Below are 16,834 nucleotides of genomic sequence, written 5' to 3'. Positions count from 1 at the left end.
CTGTTCTCATAACTCCCTGCTCTGATTGAAGTGCAGTGTTACGTGGCTCCCGCAGATGGCATGTAAGCTCCAGTAAAGAAAGCAAGGAAGCACCTCAGAGACCTAAACAAGCATCCTGCTGTTGCCCTGCTTCTTCAGGGCTACAGGTTGCTGGCTGCAACACAGTATATGAGGAATTTGCTCTGTTACCATACTGGGACTTGCTTCATTCACTGTTTAGCTCTCCCCTTTTTCTCTGAAAGGTAGATGAGTTTGGACTTGCATCCTCTCTCTGTTTTTTGATTAGTCAATGTCAAACAATGGGACAAATGAGATAGACAGAGAACAGTCTCAGCTAAGATGCACTGAATCTAAAACCCTTACTCTGGTCAGAGTGCAAATTTTTTCTTTCTTAGGAAGTGAAAAGGGGGAGGAGAGGGGCGACTGTAAGTCAAACAACAGGAAAGACAAGCTAGGCATGGAACGAACTGTTTAAAACCAGGTATTCTTAGCAGTGTATTTTACAACCAAGTACTGCTGCCTCGCTTTGTCGGTTTTGGTGGAGGGGTTTTCTTTATGGTTTTTCCTTTATATGGCAGATACATTTATTGCAGCTGGCCTGTCTTCACTATTTGCATCTCATTTGTTGCTAGCTGAGGTTAATACAACTGCAATATATGTAGCAAGGACTGGAAAGTTTTGGGTGAAGGATTTTTAAATTTTTTTTTTTTGTTAAAAATCTTAACCATGCCTGGTTCAGGGTGCATGGGAGCAGAAGGTGATAACACTCTTGCAAACTGAAATGAGCCCTGCCCATGAAGAGCCATCCACTCTAAATCTGTATCCACTAACAGGCAAAACAAATACACGATACATTCTTTTCAAAAGACTTCATATCATGTTCAGGCAGTTTCTGCTTGTAAAACCAATGCTGTTTAATTGATAAATCATATTTTGACACTTCATAGAATCATAGATTCAAAGTGTCAAAGTACTATAAAGTAACGGTTGGAGTTTTTGACAAGGATGAATATCCATTGCTTTCCTTCACCTGAAGGCTGCAAGCATCCAGTTCTGCAGGCTATTAGATGCCTTAATACATTAATTTGTGAGAGAAAAATGTTTTGATTTACTAGTATAAATCCTTGGTTAAAAAAGCAAATACATTCTTCCCAGTTAAAAGCAGAAAAGACTACTGATTCTGATAGCAATTACATATACAACCTATAGTATATATGTGTATTCAGCAAGGACTATCTAGCTGCAACAAAAATCACAGATATAGGAGGACAATGCTGCAACTACCAAAACGTCAGTTCATTTTTTTTTTGCATGGAAACAGTTTATAAGACAAGCAAGGCAAACCGCTACCAACTAACCTGTGCCACTCATGACAGTCTGCATTTTAGTCCATGGTATTGGCACTGCTATTCCCACAAAAATGCTGATTTCTCCATAGTAGTTGTACAGAATTGCTGATCCTAGATCTGTGCTGTGGGTTATGCAGACTGGCCTGTGCTGCTCCACATGATGCCATGCTCCAAACAAGAAAGGGGTGACATATGAGTAGTATTATATTAGCATAAACATAAAATCTGCTTTAAAAAAAAAAAAGATGAGAGTATTCAGCATACATTTCTAGAGATGACTGTTTCCTTGCTGATTGCTTTGGATAGGTTGGACTTGCATATTTCCTTGTTTTCAACATTGATGGTGATGTATGTGCCTTGCGAAGCCTCTGTATTAGCTGTCAGTTCAATGAGGATGCACAGATATCCTGTCTGCAGAAGCCTAAGATGCCTACAAACCAGTAAGAAAGTATACACTTAAAGATGCTATCACCTTTAAAAATAACAAATTCTTCAGATACTATTCACTAAAACAGCAGAATAGAGGTAAAATTCCCCTTCTGAATTCCAGTTCTTTCACAACTTAGACTCATAGAAGTCTAAAAATGTGTAATCTTCATTTACTTCAATACAGATTTTCAGATCCCAAAACAGCTTGACGCTGGCTCATAGACAGTTTCAGTTTTAGTGATGGCTAAATGCATACTTCATACAGCTTTCAGTGGAAAATAATGAAAAATCCATCCCTTAAGTTCATAAAGGTTTTGATCTTGAGTCCTCTAGTGCGCTCTTTTTAAAAAGGAAATTATTTAACTTATTTTGAGGTTAATTCAAGAATTAAATATAAAGTTTATCTTTTTCCCAAGTTTGGCATATCCAAATGAACATTATATTCCCTTTTCCCAGAACTGATCTTTGGAATTGAAGGGAAAAATTTCAGAGTGGGAGTAAACCAGTCCTATTTCAGTAACCTCATATTTGCTCTAAAATGTATTGGTTATTCTGTTCCTGCAGAGCTCCAGTTCCAGTGCTTTTGGATAGGAGTTGTAAGAGGCTCTAAAGGAGCTCCAAACACAGTACTCCTTGGAAAATTGTTACTAAGAGGATTATGTAGGACATCCTTCTCCATTCTGTCTAAACAAAAGGGCAATAGCTATGCACAGAAGGCTTCCTGCTTTGCATTTTTCTCTAACTCAAAATTAAGAACTTGACTTTACCTGCAGGTGTACAATTAAACACTGATTCTGCCAGTTGAAAGAAAGACACTCCAAGAATTTCCTGATAGCTCATGTGACTTGCATGAACAAGGTACTGAGTAGTATCTTTGAAAAGCAGATCACTTTCACCATACTTCCACGACTGAAAGAGATGGAATTCAGAATCCAGTTTGCTTCCCAGAGATTCCTAAATAGAAAAGAAATAAGTTCCACAGCTTGGATCATAAATAGCAAGGTTAAGCTGGTGACCCTTATTTTTATAGCAAGATCTAGCAGAAAAAAGGTTCCACTTTCACCTAACACTGTCCTTATTCATACAAAAAGATGCAGTTTTGCAGTGGCTTATTTCTCAGCAAAAGTATGACCACTGCAGAATAGCAACTGGTGCCAAAAGGCCCCTTTAAAGAATTCAGATAATTATTTTCTCAATTTCCTATGCACATTCTTAATTCTTTCATATTGGACCTGAAGGGACTTTATGTATTTAGTATATAAAGCTTTTGATGTTGAAAGGGTTTTCAGCAGTCGTACATAACAAGTGATTAACATGCAACAAGTGATTAACATGCTAACTTTTTCTCTGTTATCTGTCTTACCTGGGATTTCATTAGAAAGTCATAGATTTTAGTGACAGTGACTGGTCGAGTCATGACTGTGCTGGGGGGAATGGGGCCAAGGTTACAGCCTGCCCATTCTGTGACTGCAGCACGTGTTCCATCCGGACACAAGAGTTGAAAGTCAATAGGGGTATAACCTTTTGCCCAACCAGAGCTGTCCAGATCTGAAAAGAAGATGAAGTGAAAGCAGATCCTTTTAAAAAATGAAAGCAGAAGACCGAGTGAATCTCATGTAAAATGTTAAAAATTGAGAGGAAGAAGTTTAGTTAATATGTTCAAAAGAAATGCAGCATGCTACGTGGTCATTTATTAGGAACGCATAAGGAGCAGGGTAGTGTTTTCACTGAGGAAACAGGTCAGTGAACTTAAGCTGCACCTATCAACTAAAAACTAGAGTAATATCAAGGCATACGAACAGCTTATCATGCCTCATCTTCATCTGTAATCAGATCACTTTTCTAAAAACAAAGCAATTCAGCCTGCACGTCCTTTGCTCCCCCAAACAAACTGCTCATTGCTGCATGAATTCCTGTGGGTTTCCAGGCCTTATATCTCCACTTGATTTTAGAGAGATTCCTCTCTTAGGAAAGTCTCTTCTGTTACTGAAATTGCCTAGAATAGAATTTCAGCGTGCTTTATCAGGCTGAACAAAATGGGGGTTCCCTTTCTCTTCAACTCTATGAAAAGGCAGCATATTTTGGCTGTTAGATCAGTAGGCATAATTTAAGAGATTGAGGGGATTTAAGCTACTGTAACCAAAATCATTTTCATCAACAAAATCCAATTGCTAGACTGTTGCAAGGATCAGTATATCCCAGAGGAAATTAAACATTTCACAGTGTAGTAACGATGTTGTTTTAGAAACCGTGAAAGGCAAAATAATTTGCAGTGTTTTTACCTATTAAGCTATTCGGACTGTTTATTCCATAAGTGCCTGTGAAACAACATGAGGAAGTTGCCGTGTCATGATGTAGCCATAGAACATCTCCCAGCACAAACAGCCCCCAGTATCGCCCTTACCTGCCATTTTCATTCTTGAAACTCTGATTAAAAACAGTGGGTACATGCACTATGGCTGCCTAGGGGAGAAGGTCTGGTGGGAAAAGTCACTTGCTTTTTAAAGCTTTGAGCTTTCGAAAAATTAGCGCAGTCCCCAAGGATGATTACCCCCCCCAACACACACATTGATATTTGCACTCAGTGATCCTCTTTCCTCTCCAAAACTGAACAGTATCTGAATTTTGAGCTTTACTGGGACACCTACATGCAGGAAGGTTCTTGCAATTTTCCGGTCACAAACACAACTTCAGGGACCTAGATTAAACCTGTAAGAGCTGATCCTCACAAGTGATGGTCACTGTGTGGGAAGTAACTGACGCTAATGAACATTTTCAAAGGAAAAGAGAATATCTGCATCTCACTCTTTATGTTCTGGAGTAGGTTAGAGTGTTCCAGGAAAGCTACATCTCCGAAGCTTCTTCCACTGGGATTGCCAACTAGGCACCTAGTGCGGGAAAAAAACCAAGAAGTTACCAGAGACAGCCACTACACGATGACTGACATTTGGACAATCATCTGAAGCTAAAACAGGAGTAGCTGGAAGTATCCCTCTCATCTGTAATTACTTGGTTATATGGAACAAGTTAGTGGTGTCAGTATAGATCTCAGTGGACAGTATTCACATATTTGATAAGACAATCTCTTTCATCCCTTAAAGCAGCTCCCAAGTCAAAGTTGTGGCACAATATCCATGCAGCCTCACCTGTGCCTAGCCAGGAAAGAGAAAGTAATTCAACTAAATGCATTATATATATTTTAAAAGAGTGCTTTCACCTTTAATATTCTTCTCTGCCTCTGTCTTCAACTATTTTTTTTTTAATATCTCCAGTCTATTTAATTACCTCCTGTACCCTACACTGCTTCTTACCACATCACCTCTGCTCTCTGACCTTCTAACTGTCTTTCATCCCTTCTCTTTACTGAGTCAGTACCAATGCTCTAAGCCTTACATGTTTGGAAGCATTGTCTTGCTCTGGAAATGGTTTCATGACTGTTTTAAATCACCAATCAGCTGAACATCCCATAGCAACTCCAACCAAAACAAAACACATGCTAGCAAAAGTTTATACAGCCAGTTGCTTAACAAAAAAAAAAATTCCAAAGAAAACCATCAGCAAAATAATAAGCCAATTCTGGCCATTGTTCTGCATTTCTGACTGACAAAAAGCTTACCTGAGCGCTCCCATATTGCCATAGTAACGTTCGTTGTGACTTGCAGCACATCTGCTAGATACTCGAGCCCCTTCCACCTCACTGTCTCCAATGCACACCTTGCACATGTTTCCATCTGCTCCTGGCATGCAGCCCTTCCAAAAGTAATTCTGATAAACTGAGTAAAGAAAACTGAGGTGAGATTAAGGAAGGTATTCCAAAGCCTCTTCATGCATGGGAAAAGACAGGAATGGAATTCCATCCTAATAGCTAGCAAGAGGAGGGCGACATAGTGTGAAGAATCACACATAGTCAGATAGGAGGAAAAGCTTCTTCAACACCCTCTGAGACTGCAATCATCATTTGCTGGTCAAATCTTCATGGCCCCATCTCCATTTTACTTCCAAATTTGGGGCTTCAGATTTCCATAGTCTAGTCAACAGATAACCCAGAGCAGCCCTTACCAGAGCCAATGTCACAGTTCTCAGTATCATTCTTCGGAGCTCCCGCTGTGTATCTGGAAAGAAATAACCATCCTCCAGGACTATACAGGTGACTGTGGCAGGATCGCCTTCCCCTAAGGTTATGGATGTTAATCTGTTTGGCGTTTTTCTTAGCTAGGGCAACAGCATAAACAGGCAGCAGTGCTATAAAACAATGACAACAACCAGTTATACCAAGGCAATTAAGTATTCCAGACAGGTACAGCCCCCCCTCTTCCCTCCCTCATCCTGTCAGAATATCTTCAGTTACAGCAGAGGATCTGCATTCTTTGCTTAGCCACAAAGCTCTTGTCCTAGCTGCCTGGTATTATCTGTAAAACTCCTACTGAACATGCACAGCAAATTCTTTCCCAAACCAACATGCAAATACATTCCTACATAAATCCTAGAGGCAGTCTCAGGAAAATCTAAACCTTTTGCCTTTTCAAAGTTGTCCTGTTACCTTTGCGCTTAAGATGAATTAGTTTCCCTTTTCCCTCCGTGCTCTCAGCAGCCGGGGCACAATCTCGCCCTGGAGAGAACAGACAACCATTAAGGATCTTGTGACTGCTGTTATTCCTATTACATGGCAGCACCCCATCAAAAACCTTGCAATCTTCTTGAGCCATATCAGCATCTGTGTCCCTTTTACAGAAGAGATATAGTAAACAGCCAGACCAAATGCTAGAGCCAATTAGTGGAAATGCTGGGAAGAGTATTTGGACATACATATTCATTCCTGCTTCCATCACAAAACATCACAAACTGTGGAAATTAAACTATATTTTCAATGGTACTGTTTTGATTCCCTCCCTTCTTGCTAAGGTCACATGAGAACTTACCATAACATTCTGCAGCTACAGGCACCAATCCACACTTCCCTGCAATGTAGATATGTGTTGCGTCCAGGGTGACTGCATCAGCCTCACTACTCTGCCAACAGCATTATAGAAAATAACAAAACCAGGATTTGCATGAGTTGTGTAACCAAGCAGCCGTACTTCCCCACCAGCTGGAAATTCCCCTGCATAAATTCCCTCTCATTCCCACTGGTTCCTCCAGTGTACAAGCTGTTTTGCCTCTTTTTCAGCTCAAAGACATACACACCCTGTGTGGTCTTATCATATACTCTGACCAGAGGGAGTCTCCTACCTTGATCATTTCTATGCATTTGGTCATGGAAGTTGCTTGGACACAGACTAGTGGGTCGGATTTGATGCTCAGTGCCCACTCCTCACATTTGCGAAGCTCAGCATCACTGATGCAGCACCAGCGCACAACACTGTTGTCCAAAGAGCTCCCTGAATTAGAAGGAAGGAGCACAGTAAGATCATGTCACCTATGCACCAATCTGTTCCTTGTTAAGGGAACGTTTAGGTCTATGCACTTGTGCCTGGCAGGGAGGAATAACATGGAAAGAGAACTTTTTCTTCCCTTTCCTTAGCTACAGTCCTCTAGCAGGCTTCTCACCTTCATGGCCTAGCCCCTTAAGGAGAGCTACATAATCCAGACCAAGGACATAGGCAATCTCTAGCTGCTCCTCAAGAAGCTGCAGGTGCTGAGTGGCATCCCGGAACAGCAGATTCTTTCCCCCAAAGGGTGCTGAAGTGAAGAGTTCAAACCTGGCTCTTTCCTTTCCTTTTCGCCCAAAGAGGCGCTAGGACAAGAACAACACTTTTAATTGCAATAAATCTGCTCATCCTTCCCGTAACAGGCAGCCTCATCCTCCCCTTCCTTCATATCAATTGTTTGTAACATAGCACTCAGAGTTCCATCACACTGGGGCAAAGCCCACAGGTACTGCAGTGAGTGGATGGTTCCAGTCCTAAAAGCATTATACGATTCACTTTTTTGAAGAATTTTTTCCCGTCTTAGTTATTCCAATTTACTGGGCTGTGCTCAATGTCTCCCACCCTGGAAAGGCAACTGAGGGAGTATAGCTGAGTGAGAAACATTTGTGATAAAGATCAGTGCAGTAAAGGGGTGCAAGATACCTTGTGCTTTATGATGGCAAAGTACCATGTGCAAAGTAGCTCTGTTCAGCCTGATGGTACTGGAAGAGAAGAAAGCACCGAGAAGTGTACTAGGAACACTGCTGCATAGCCATTGCTATGTATGGGGGAACACAGCTAAGATATGTGTTAATAAGTGCACTGACAAAGGCATGTGAAGATCTCTTAATAAAGAAGAGATTTTGTACAACTGCTATCTACCAGAGTCTGCATGACAGCACAACCCAGCCCACTGGGTTGAATTATTCACTGTCTACTGGACTATTTTAAAGGCTGGATGGCTTCATAAATTCTTTAAATTTGCATTTAAAAATGCATTTCAGGTTCAGCTTCAAATAGATTCCTGGATGTCAAGGTAACAGATACTATTTATAGGTTGAGAAAAAGAGAGGAACAAAGGTGAACCCTGCCTGAACCTATGCGTCTCCCTCAGGTACATAAGAATTCACGTAAGTTCCAGGGCAGGATGAACATCATTAGCCCCTTTCCAGTTTGGGCGTTATGGCATCTCCCCCTTCTTTACTTATTTATTCCCAGCCTTCTACAGAAGAACACTAGAGAAAAGTAAAACCTTCCAGAAGCAAATGCAGGATTGTTCCCCAGAACAACCAATTTTCAGTGCTTTGTTCACACTAACTATAAATTTCTCAAGAAAGAAGGCAAAGTGGGTGGTAATCTCCACACAAAGACGGAAGAAAAACCTGTGTCTGGAGATATACAGCTTATAATATCCACTCACTTGGATCATGCTAAGAAATTTGTTGGTGATCTTCTGGAAGTTGTGGCGGGTGATGATGCCACGGCCAGGCCCCTTGCCCAAGTTACAGGTGCTGTATTCAGTCAGCTCAGCTGTAGTCCCATCAGGACATAAGAGTTCATATTCCTGTTGTTCTGACTCTGAAACAACAGGACACTCATGAATCTATGAAGTGAGACATGACTTGGCAGCAGGCACAGAGATGGAATGGAAAACGTTTTTCAGAGGAGGTTGCTCAAAGATTATGCAGGCAGCCCAGTGTACCAAGCATACTTGGGAAAGTTGTCTTTGATATGCTCTTTTAACAAAGAGAGGGACCTCAGCCAGATGTACTCCAAAATACTCTTTAAGCTGTACCCTTGTAAATATGTTTGTTTAAAAATACTTACCTGCAAATACTACTGCTAACCACCTTCAAAAAAGTTGGTACACAGCTTGACTGAATTTAAAAATACAGAACAGGTATACAGGAACTGCACATTCTAGCAGCTCAGTACACTGAATTTTAAAAGGAATCTTATAACTCAGGCAATGCAAATACTGACAGCTGTGTCAGAGACTTTAGGCTAAAGAAATCACCTGTATAAAAACATCTGTCTGCTCCCATTCTAAGAATCTCCTGTGAGCAATTATTGCTCACTTACTCTTTCCTCTTCTGTTTCCTTCTGACTTGTGTGGAGAGTCAAGAAATACCACTGAACTGCTTGCAGGGATTGAATTTTCCCTGGAAACAACAAAAATATAGGCATATCCCCCAAACTCCCATGCAGGAAGGAGCACAGCCAGAGGTTAAAAGGAATCTGAGTTTTTAGGATTACCTGTGGCACTCATAATTGTTAGGTGATCTAAGAAGGCAACATCTGCCACTCCATTCTTCAAGCACCTACAGGAAGACAAATGCCATCCTATTAACATGTCACTTGGCTTTTCCTCCCTCACAAGTTCTTTTTCCTCAAAGGTAAATTCAGTACCAGTGTCACAGAGCTCACCTGAAGGCTCCCTCAGAGTCATAGAAGGGTTCGTTACTGCTTGTCTCACAGAAGTGGTTCTTGTCTCTGACGTAGGATTTTTGTCCTTGGCAAAGAGCACACAGTTGAGGAGCAGCAACACCAACCCCAGGGATGCAACTTGCATTGAAATACTCACTGACTACTGCAGATGTAGGGGGAAAAAAACAAAAAGAAAGAAAGAAAGTCAAATGGGAAAAAATAGATGAAGGAAAAGGGGCCAAACATATCATGGACATAACTAGGACTACGGTGCTTTAAAAAATAAATAAATAAATCAGCAAATGCGGCTTCATTGTCTAAACTTCAAATTTGAAACATTTGCTGGAAACAGAGAGATCAAATTTTGCTTGTTTAAAACCATCTTTGTGCTGGTTAAATATTGCAAAGATTTGTTCCCTGTTGCATACAGAACACAAAGATTTCCTGTTTTGGTAACAATTCTGCTGCTTTGAGATCACTAGAAAAGTTCTGAAGAGAGCTAAGAGCCAGTACCAAAAAGACTCCAAGAGGATATCTCATCCACAAAGCCCTTCAATTTCCACATAGCTCAGTTCATTCTACATCTGCTTGCATTTCAGTCACTTCTGCTGAGGGCAGAGACATAGCCCTATGGCTCCTATCACCTACCTTGGCTCAGAGGTTGTGCCTCATCCCAGGAAAGATCATTTCTTGCAAGGAGAAAGCCAAGTGGAATATTCCAGCCTGATGTCCATCTGGCTCCATTGTGGCAGCTGCGCGCACCTCGTAGCCTCTGGATATCCAGAGTTCCTCGTTTGGCAACAGCCACAGCAAGCACACAATTTCCTGCAACAGGACAAAATATGTAACAGAAATAACTAAACCCCAATTCTGCAGCTTCCATCTGTGTACAGGAGTTCAACTACTTCTGTGAACATGGCTAAGGAAAAAAAATCTTAGGCATATGAAACACGTACTCATGCCAGGAACTTTACCATATACTGGCTACATGGCACCTTGTCAAACCGAGCGATGCAAGTGATGTGCAAAGCAAGAACGTAAAAATCTGGTGGAAAAGGCCTACAAGATCATCCAGCTCCATCATCCAATGCAATTGCTTCTCAAGAATTTTGAATATTTGTATCACACTGTTTAGGTATTGTAATGGAAAGAACTCCTATGTCTTATCCTCAGAACGTACTTACCACCTGAAACATATCAATGCCACTGTGATTTCATGGTTCTTCAGCCAAAACAAAATTCAATTCTGTTCTCATACTGTCCCCTTATTAGTCTCTTCCTAAATCCATCTGCTAATTTGGCTTCCTTCTCAGATTCATGTCCCACAAGTATTTTCTACTGTATGCTCGATTTTGGCTCAGACTTATTTATTCTTGCCTTATAAATAACGCATTGCACAGACTGTTCAGGTCTGCCAGGAATGAAGAGGAATCTTACCCTAACAAGATTCTCTACCTTATATTCTTGTTTCTTTAGGGGGAGAAGGGGAGAATTAATTCATGAGAGAAGCTAATCTCTTAAAGAACTGCTAGTAAATGTTCAGTTACACTAGTAAAGAGCATGGTATAAGAATTGACACAGACGGAATAAAATCCTTCTTATTCCCTACAAGATGTAGAAGTCCAGTACACTAGTGCTGCGGGCAGGGGTAGATACAGACAATTTGTCATAGTGACAGTACCGCAGGCAGAAAGGCTACTAGATACAAAGCACCACTGGTATTTTATTCATCATCACTAAGTATTTTAGAAACAGTTGTTAGTCACCTCCATACTCCTATAAAGTTAATGAAAACGTATAGACTTTTTTCAATAATTCTTGAGCTTTGCCTTTCACTGCACAGCAATTTATTAGCCAAATCAGAAGTACAGCTTATTCTTTTGCTTTATGAACCTACCTTGATCATAGATCTCCTTTGCCACCACTGTCAACCCATATAGCTTTACAGCAGAGTAAACATCTCCAGCATCCAAGGAGGCAGCATCTGCTTTATTCACCTTAAAAAAAACAGCAAAACCCTCAAAACAAGTGTGTTTACAGGGGAACAAACAGAGCAGCTTCAAGAGCAGAGTTTCTGCCTGAGAAGTAGTAACCAGTGATTTTTACAAGCATTTGCTTTGTTTTTAACTGAATCCCTGCTACTAAGCATGGTGAAATGTTAGCAATGGAGGCTGAGTTACCTTTAAAAAATGCCAGTTCTTTTCCAGTAACATCCTTTCTCACCTCTTCTTTGGGTCTTCCATTCCAAAAACACAATTCTGATGCCAACTGAAGAAAAAGGCAACCCCTACTTCCTCCTACTGCTCCCCCAAGACCCCAAATCCTTCTCAGAGTTCTCCTGGCTATAATCTTTCCATAACCCGGAAAGTGGAACTGAAGTCTGTCAATAAGGGTCGCAGGACTGAATGAAAACACGAAATAAATTATTCCCTGAACCAACAAGAAAGGTTTTCTTTGTTTTGTTTTCCAGGTCAGATTTGGACTCCATTGAAGGCAACTGGGGCTGAATGAAAATGGAAACTGAAATTCTCTATCCCAATCAAGTTTTACATATGTTAATGAAATTATTCTACAGCAAATGCTTATCTTCCTTTTTCATTAGCGATTTTTTTCAAAGCATATAGCATTATGAAAATTTAATTTCAGAACTGGTCAATTACAAGAGCTTACACTTACAAAAGGTCTGATGTCTAATGTTATTCAAATTAAAGATTTTTATATGAAAAAAGGCTTTGCTCTTTACTTCAGAAAAGACTGACTAGGGGCTAAAAATAGCAGGGAAGAAAGGGAAGAGAAAATATTCATTATAGTGAGAGTAGGAGCAAAACCCACAAGCAAGGGGAATGCTCTGAGCAAGTTTTAATTTAGTAGTTTGGTTTTGTCCTTTTATTTCAAAGCAGCTTTTTACTTATTTCCTGGAGACTGCAAGGACATTAGCTGGGGTAAAATAGTACATCTAGTAGAATGCTCATGGGTTTTAATTCTTGCCTCTCAAGCCACCATGTACTTTGTCATATATGCCATACCATCATTTCAGTATCATTTTATTCTCCCATGGATTCTGTTTACCAGTTACTTCTTCAAAAGAGGATCTGGACTCAAAATCAGTTTTAAAAATCTCTATGAACTCACCCTGATTTTGTCAATGCAGTCATGTGTATTGTGGGCTCTGATGCAAGAAATCCTAGCAAACGAACTGACAGTAGCAAAGGGCAGCACAGCCATAAGTGCTTTGGACAGTTCAGCACACTTTCTCTGTTCTAGGTCAGAAAGGGTGCACCATCGAAACTTCTTCCCTGTAGGATCAAAAAAGAAGTCAAGATTTGTAGGATTTAGCGAAAAAACCCTCAGTTTAAGACCTTATGGAAGAGGGAGGTCATTTTATTTTATTTTACTTCACAAGTAAGTTGATTCTGCTCACTCACACTCACATATCCACATATTTACCGGCACCCAAGAGATGTGCCCAAGCAGTCTGACCAAGATCACTTTTGCCCAACATGGAGGCCCATGAATGTTTGCTGTTACTACGTCTCTCTGCTTCCTCTTGACTGGCAGCAACAATCTAGTTTTTTGGTAGGTTTTTCAAGAATCAACAGTTATTATGGCATGATCTTTTGCCTCAGAATCTTCCTTGCTTCATCATCCATGAATTTTAGGCAAGGTTGCCACCCAAAATGAGGAAACAAAGGCAAGGACGTCTGTATGGTTATGGTCTGTTTTCCTGTTGGGATAGCAAGAAGAGGAATGGCACTTACAATGTAGGGTAACCTTGTTACCATCTTCCTGTTATCAGACTGCAGTTTTTCTCTTAACAAGTCAACCGTGATATGACCTTATCAGAGCACAGACCTTCTAATCTTGATGTAAACAATGCATTCCCCAGGGTTTATCAGTTTTATTGCTGTCAATTGTGTCCTTGGTTATCAATACAGGCCATTCTTTTAACCTTTGCTCTGCTGTTTCCTCTGGTGCTTTCACACACACGTATTCCCATGCATAGTTTATCCATACCAATCTTATTATTTCTGTTACAAAGTTCTAGAGATTCAGAACTAAGCCTGCAAAAGAACAAGAAATATGGAGGGAGGATGTTGATAGAGGATCAAGTTGCTTTAGCTTTGTTGAATTTAGTCTTTAGAGAGGGGATTGTTGTTTTTTAAATGGACAATAACTGGTATTCCAAGTCCCAGGTGTCTCACAGCACTGAGCTACATGCTTTGTTATAACAGCATTTCCCACTGAATGCCAGGCTTTGTTAGAATAGTATTTCCTTCCCATTTTCTTTCCAGACAAAGACTACCTGATTTTAAATAATAAGACCCACATCACAGCTCGAGGGTCAGAAAACCTTAGATCAGAGGAGAAGTATGAAAATTTTAAGTTGGAAGAAATTCACAATTAAATGCTACTTTATAATAGAGTAAACCAAACCCCTCAATCCAGGAGGTGAGGATCTGGGACTATTTGAAATTACGATGGCAATTCTGTGACTTGGACCTTCTTCTGTTTTTAAACAATGTACTATCTAAGTATTTCTTCAGCAATGACAAGTAACTTGCTGGATTTCCCTCAAGATAGAGAGGTTTATCTTCCGTGACAACACCCACTATGAAAGACAGAAACTAGGGACAATTTGGTTATTGACAATGAAGAATCATGTACTACGTTGAACAGTGTATTGAATAAACATTAACAACAAAATCCTCAAAATCTTACCTCTTCCAAGCAGGAAGTTAGGAAGAATTATCTTCATTTCTGGATGCCAAACAAGGAGATTAAATAACCTGCACAGGAACACTGTGCAGAACTGTAGCAGAACTGAACTATTCAGTTGTCAGGCTTTTTTCCAGCTGAAAACTAAGTAACCAATAAAAAAACCCCAAAACAGTGCCAGCAGAAAGAAGGGGTTAGGAAGCTGTAATTAGAAGTGGAGGAGAAGGTAAAACCTTGTTTTCCAGGAGGAGTCAGGGGTTTGGTTTGTTTAAATTGGCTACTAAGTTACATCTGAAGGGAGTCCAGACATGTCAACAATATTTTCTCTTTTGCTTTAGACTCCGACTATTCCATCTTGGATGTATTATGACTTAATTTATATTCATCCTATTAAATGCCTTCTACTCTGAAATATATCACCATATACATCTCAAGAAGAAACTATACATTTAAGGAGAAAAAAAGTGATTATTATATATAAAAATAGCATGCAGTTATGTAACTTGACAGAATCTTTACACCATGTAATGAAAACCAGGACTGAATGCATAAAAACCACTACAACATGTCTTAACACTGTCATTTCCAGATGTTTAAGCATTTGGCTCTCTGGCGATCTATTAATATTAAACAAAAATATTGCCTGGAATAAATAAAGTTTACAATTAAAACATTGAAGTTTTTATTTCTTTGAGCATAGCATCAGACATTAGTATTCCACTTCCTTTGACGTTAATTCAGCATAATTCTACAAAGAACACATTGTGGTTTGAGAGGGGAGCAGCCTGAAATACACTGATTCATTTTGACAGCGTTAATGAGTACGCAGATCTCAACTATGCAAAGGAAACAAACCTTCACTGAATTACTAAGAAACTAGTGTAGCAAGCTGCTTCAAAACTAACAGGGTCACCATCTGCCAATGATCAAACAGGAAAAATACAGGCAAATGGAAATCACAAGCACAGTTCTAGCTGCAACTTCTTTTCACAGAAGAAAACAAAACCAAAGCATATGTTAGAGTTCGTATCCTGGTAACCCATCCAGAGGTCACCTTTCTCTTTCCCTCTCTGCATCAGCCTTACCTGAAGACAGCAAAGTGAAGATGATTAGGACAATTAAAATCACTGTCTTCATGATTACAGCAGTTCAGCAAGGATCCTCTCTCTACCCTGACGCTCTGCTTTCTCATACCAGGAATTCCACAGTGATGACCAAAGCTTCTGGAAGATAACAAAGGGGGTTTAGGCATCAACAAGGATAAACCAAGATTTAAGAAAAAAACCAAACTGTCAGAGGATGGATGACATACCCTTGTATGCAAAGGAGAAAGGGACAGTGTCCTATTCCTATCTACAGATGGAAATTATCTGTGCATTTTCTGCTTTGTTATGAACAGACATAGGAAGCAATGTAAGCCTCTGCTTTTGAAATAAATTGTGCTGCTTCTGTTTCAAAAGGCACCAAAATGCCTTTGGGAGATAGGTAAGACTGACATCTATCTTACAAAAAAGATATCTAAAGCGAAGTGAATTGTCCAAACTACTGAACATATCTCTCTACAGAATATCGAAGTGTCCTTCTTACCTTTTTTTTTTTCACCTGATAATGCTTTATCTACTGAGTAATTTAAACAGAAAGTAATCCTATGCCTCCCTAAGAATTCAGAATACAACTGTGACACTGTTGACTTTCTTGACTCTCTTCATTCCATTCTAGCACAGCAGTCTCATCCAAGCCGGCTTATTTCCCTGTTTTCTAACACTTAGCCATTACTTCTTAATTACTCTACAGCAGCCATGATTAACATCATTAATTCTACAGCAGGAGAAAAAAAATACATATATATATATATATAAAAGCAGAAGCGTGCATACTGAACTGATCTCATGATGCATAAAATATTGCTAATATGGTTTCATCTTTCCTGTTCAGGAAAGAATTGACTATTCCAAGAGTCCTGGAGAAAGAAAGTCTTTTTCCTAGTTTTGTTTTCCTTCTTCATCTTACGGATTTTCTTAGTACTTTCTCTGCTTCATGTATTTTTGCCAATACCTTTCCTAGATTTCTTTTGTTGCCTTATGTACTCTTCCCTAATGATTCACAGTCCTTATTCCCCACTTGCTTCTTTCACATTCCATTGCTTACCTCTGCGTTTCAGAAGTTCCCTCACTAGATCTGCACCATTTGTTGAGGTGTTATGTTTCCTACTAATCCAATCACAGAAGGAGTTACATTTCTCACTCCTTCCTGCACTCCCTGAACAAATGTTCTCAAGCTGTAAGATGTCCGTTCTCTCATTTGCTAAGAGAACAACTGTACCATTAATCCACCCTTCAACTTGGCTCACCTGCACAGGTCTAGCACAGCTCAGTAGCCTTTGGGAAATATGTTTTATTCCTCAGTGAGTACAGTCTATACAGTCTTTTGGTACAATATATTATCAGATGTTAAAAAAAGCCCAACATAAATATAAGAACAAAACACATGATAAAAGTAATTTTA

The 16,834-nt window shown here is 39.8% G+C and overlaps 1 protein-coding gene across 2 annotated transcripts; it reads right to left on the bottom strand.

The window, feature by feature from the left end:
* Positions 1 to 782: 782 nt before the first annotated feature.
* Positions 783 to 15,466, bottom strand: LOC127022878 (melanotransferrin-like). 2 transcript variants are annotated; one of them, XM_050906699.1, is made up of 17 exons: positions 15,415 to 15,466; positions 12,746 to 12,909; positions 11,511 to 11,610; positions 10,262 to 10,438; positions 9,614 to 9,776; positions 9,443 to 9,507; positions 8,607 to 8,764; positions 7,326 to 7,512; positions 7,008 to 7,156; positions 6,698 to 6,788; positions 6,319 to 6,387; positions 5,838 to 6,020; positions 5,395 to 5,551; positions 4,584 to 4,666; positions 3,142 to 3,326; positions 2,546 to 2,732; positions 783 to 1,517 (listed from the first exon to the last, which is right to left on the bottom strand). In XM_050906699.1, the coding sequence occupies exons 1-17, from the start codon at positions 15,464 to 15,466 to the stop codon at positions 1,354 to 1,356; spliced, it is 2,334 nt and encodes a 777-aa protein (XP_050762656.1). In that variant the 3' UTR covers positions 783 to 1,353. The 2 variants fall into 2 exon arrangements, with proteins under 2 accessions (XP_050762656.1, XP_050762657.1); XM_050906700.1 differs by lacking the exon at positions 15,415 to 15,466 and adding an exon at positions 13,372 to 13,437 and having other exon boundaries at positions 1,437 to 1,779.
* Between the last annotated feature and the right edge of the window lie 1,368 nt (positions 15,467 to 16,834).

The sequence above is a fragment of the Gymnogyps californianus genome, chromosome 16 (genome assembly GCF_018139145.2).
Source record: "Gymnogyps californianus isolate 813 chromosome 16, ASM1813914v2, whole genome shotgun sequence".
In the NCBI taxonomy this organism is placed as follows: domain Eukaryota; kingdom Metazoa; phylum Chordata; class Aves; order Accipitriformes; family Cathartidae; genus Gymnogyps; species Gymnogyps californianus.
Note: the sequence above shows the minus strand (reverse complement) of the source record. Positions and strands in the feature narration are given on the sequence as shown.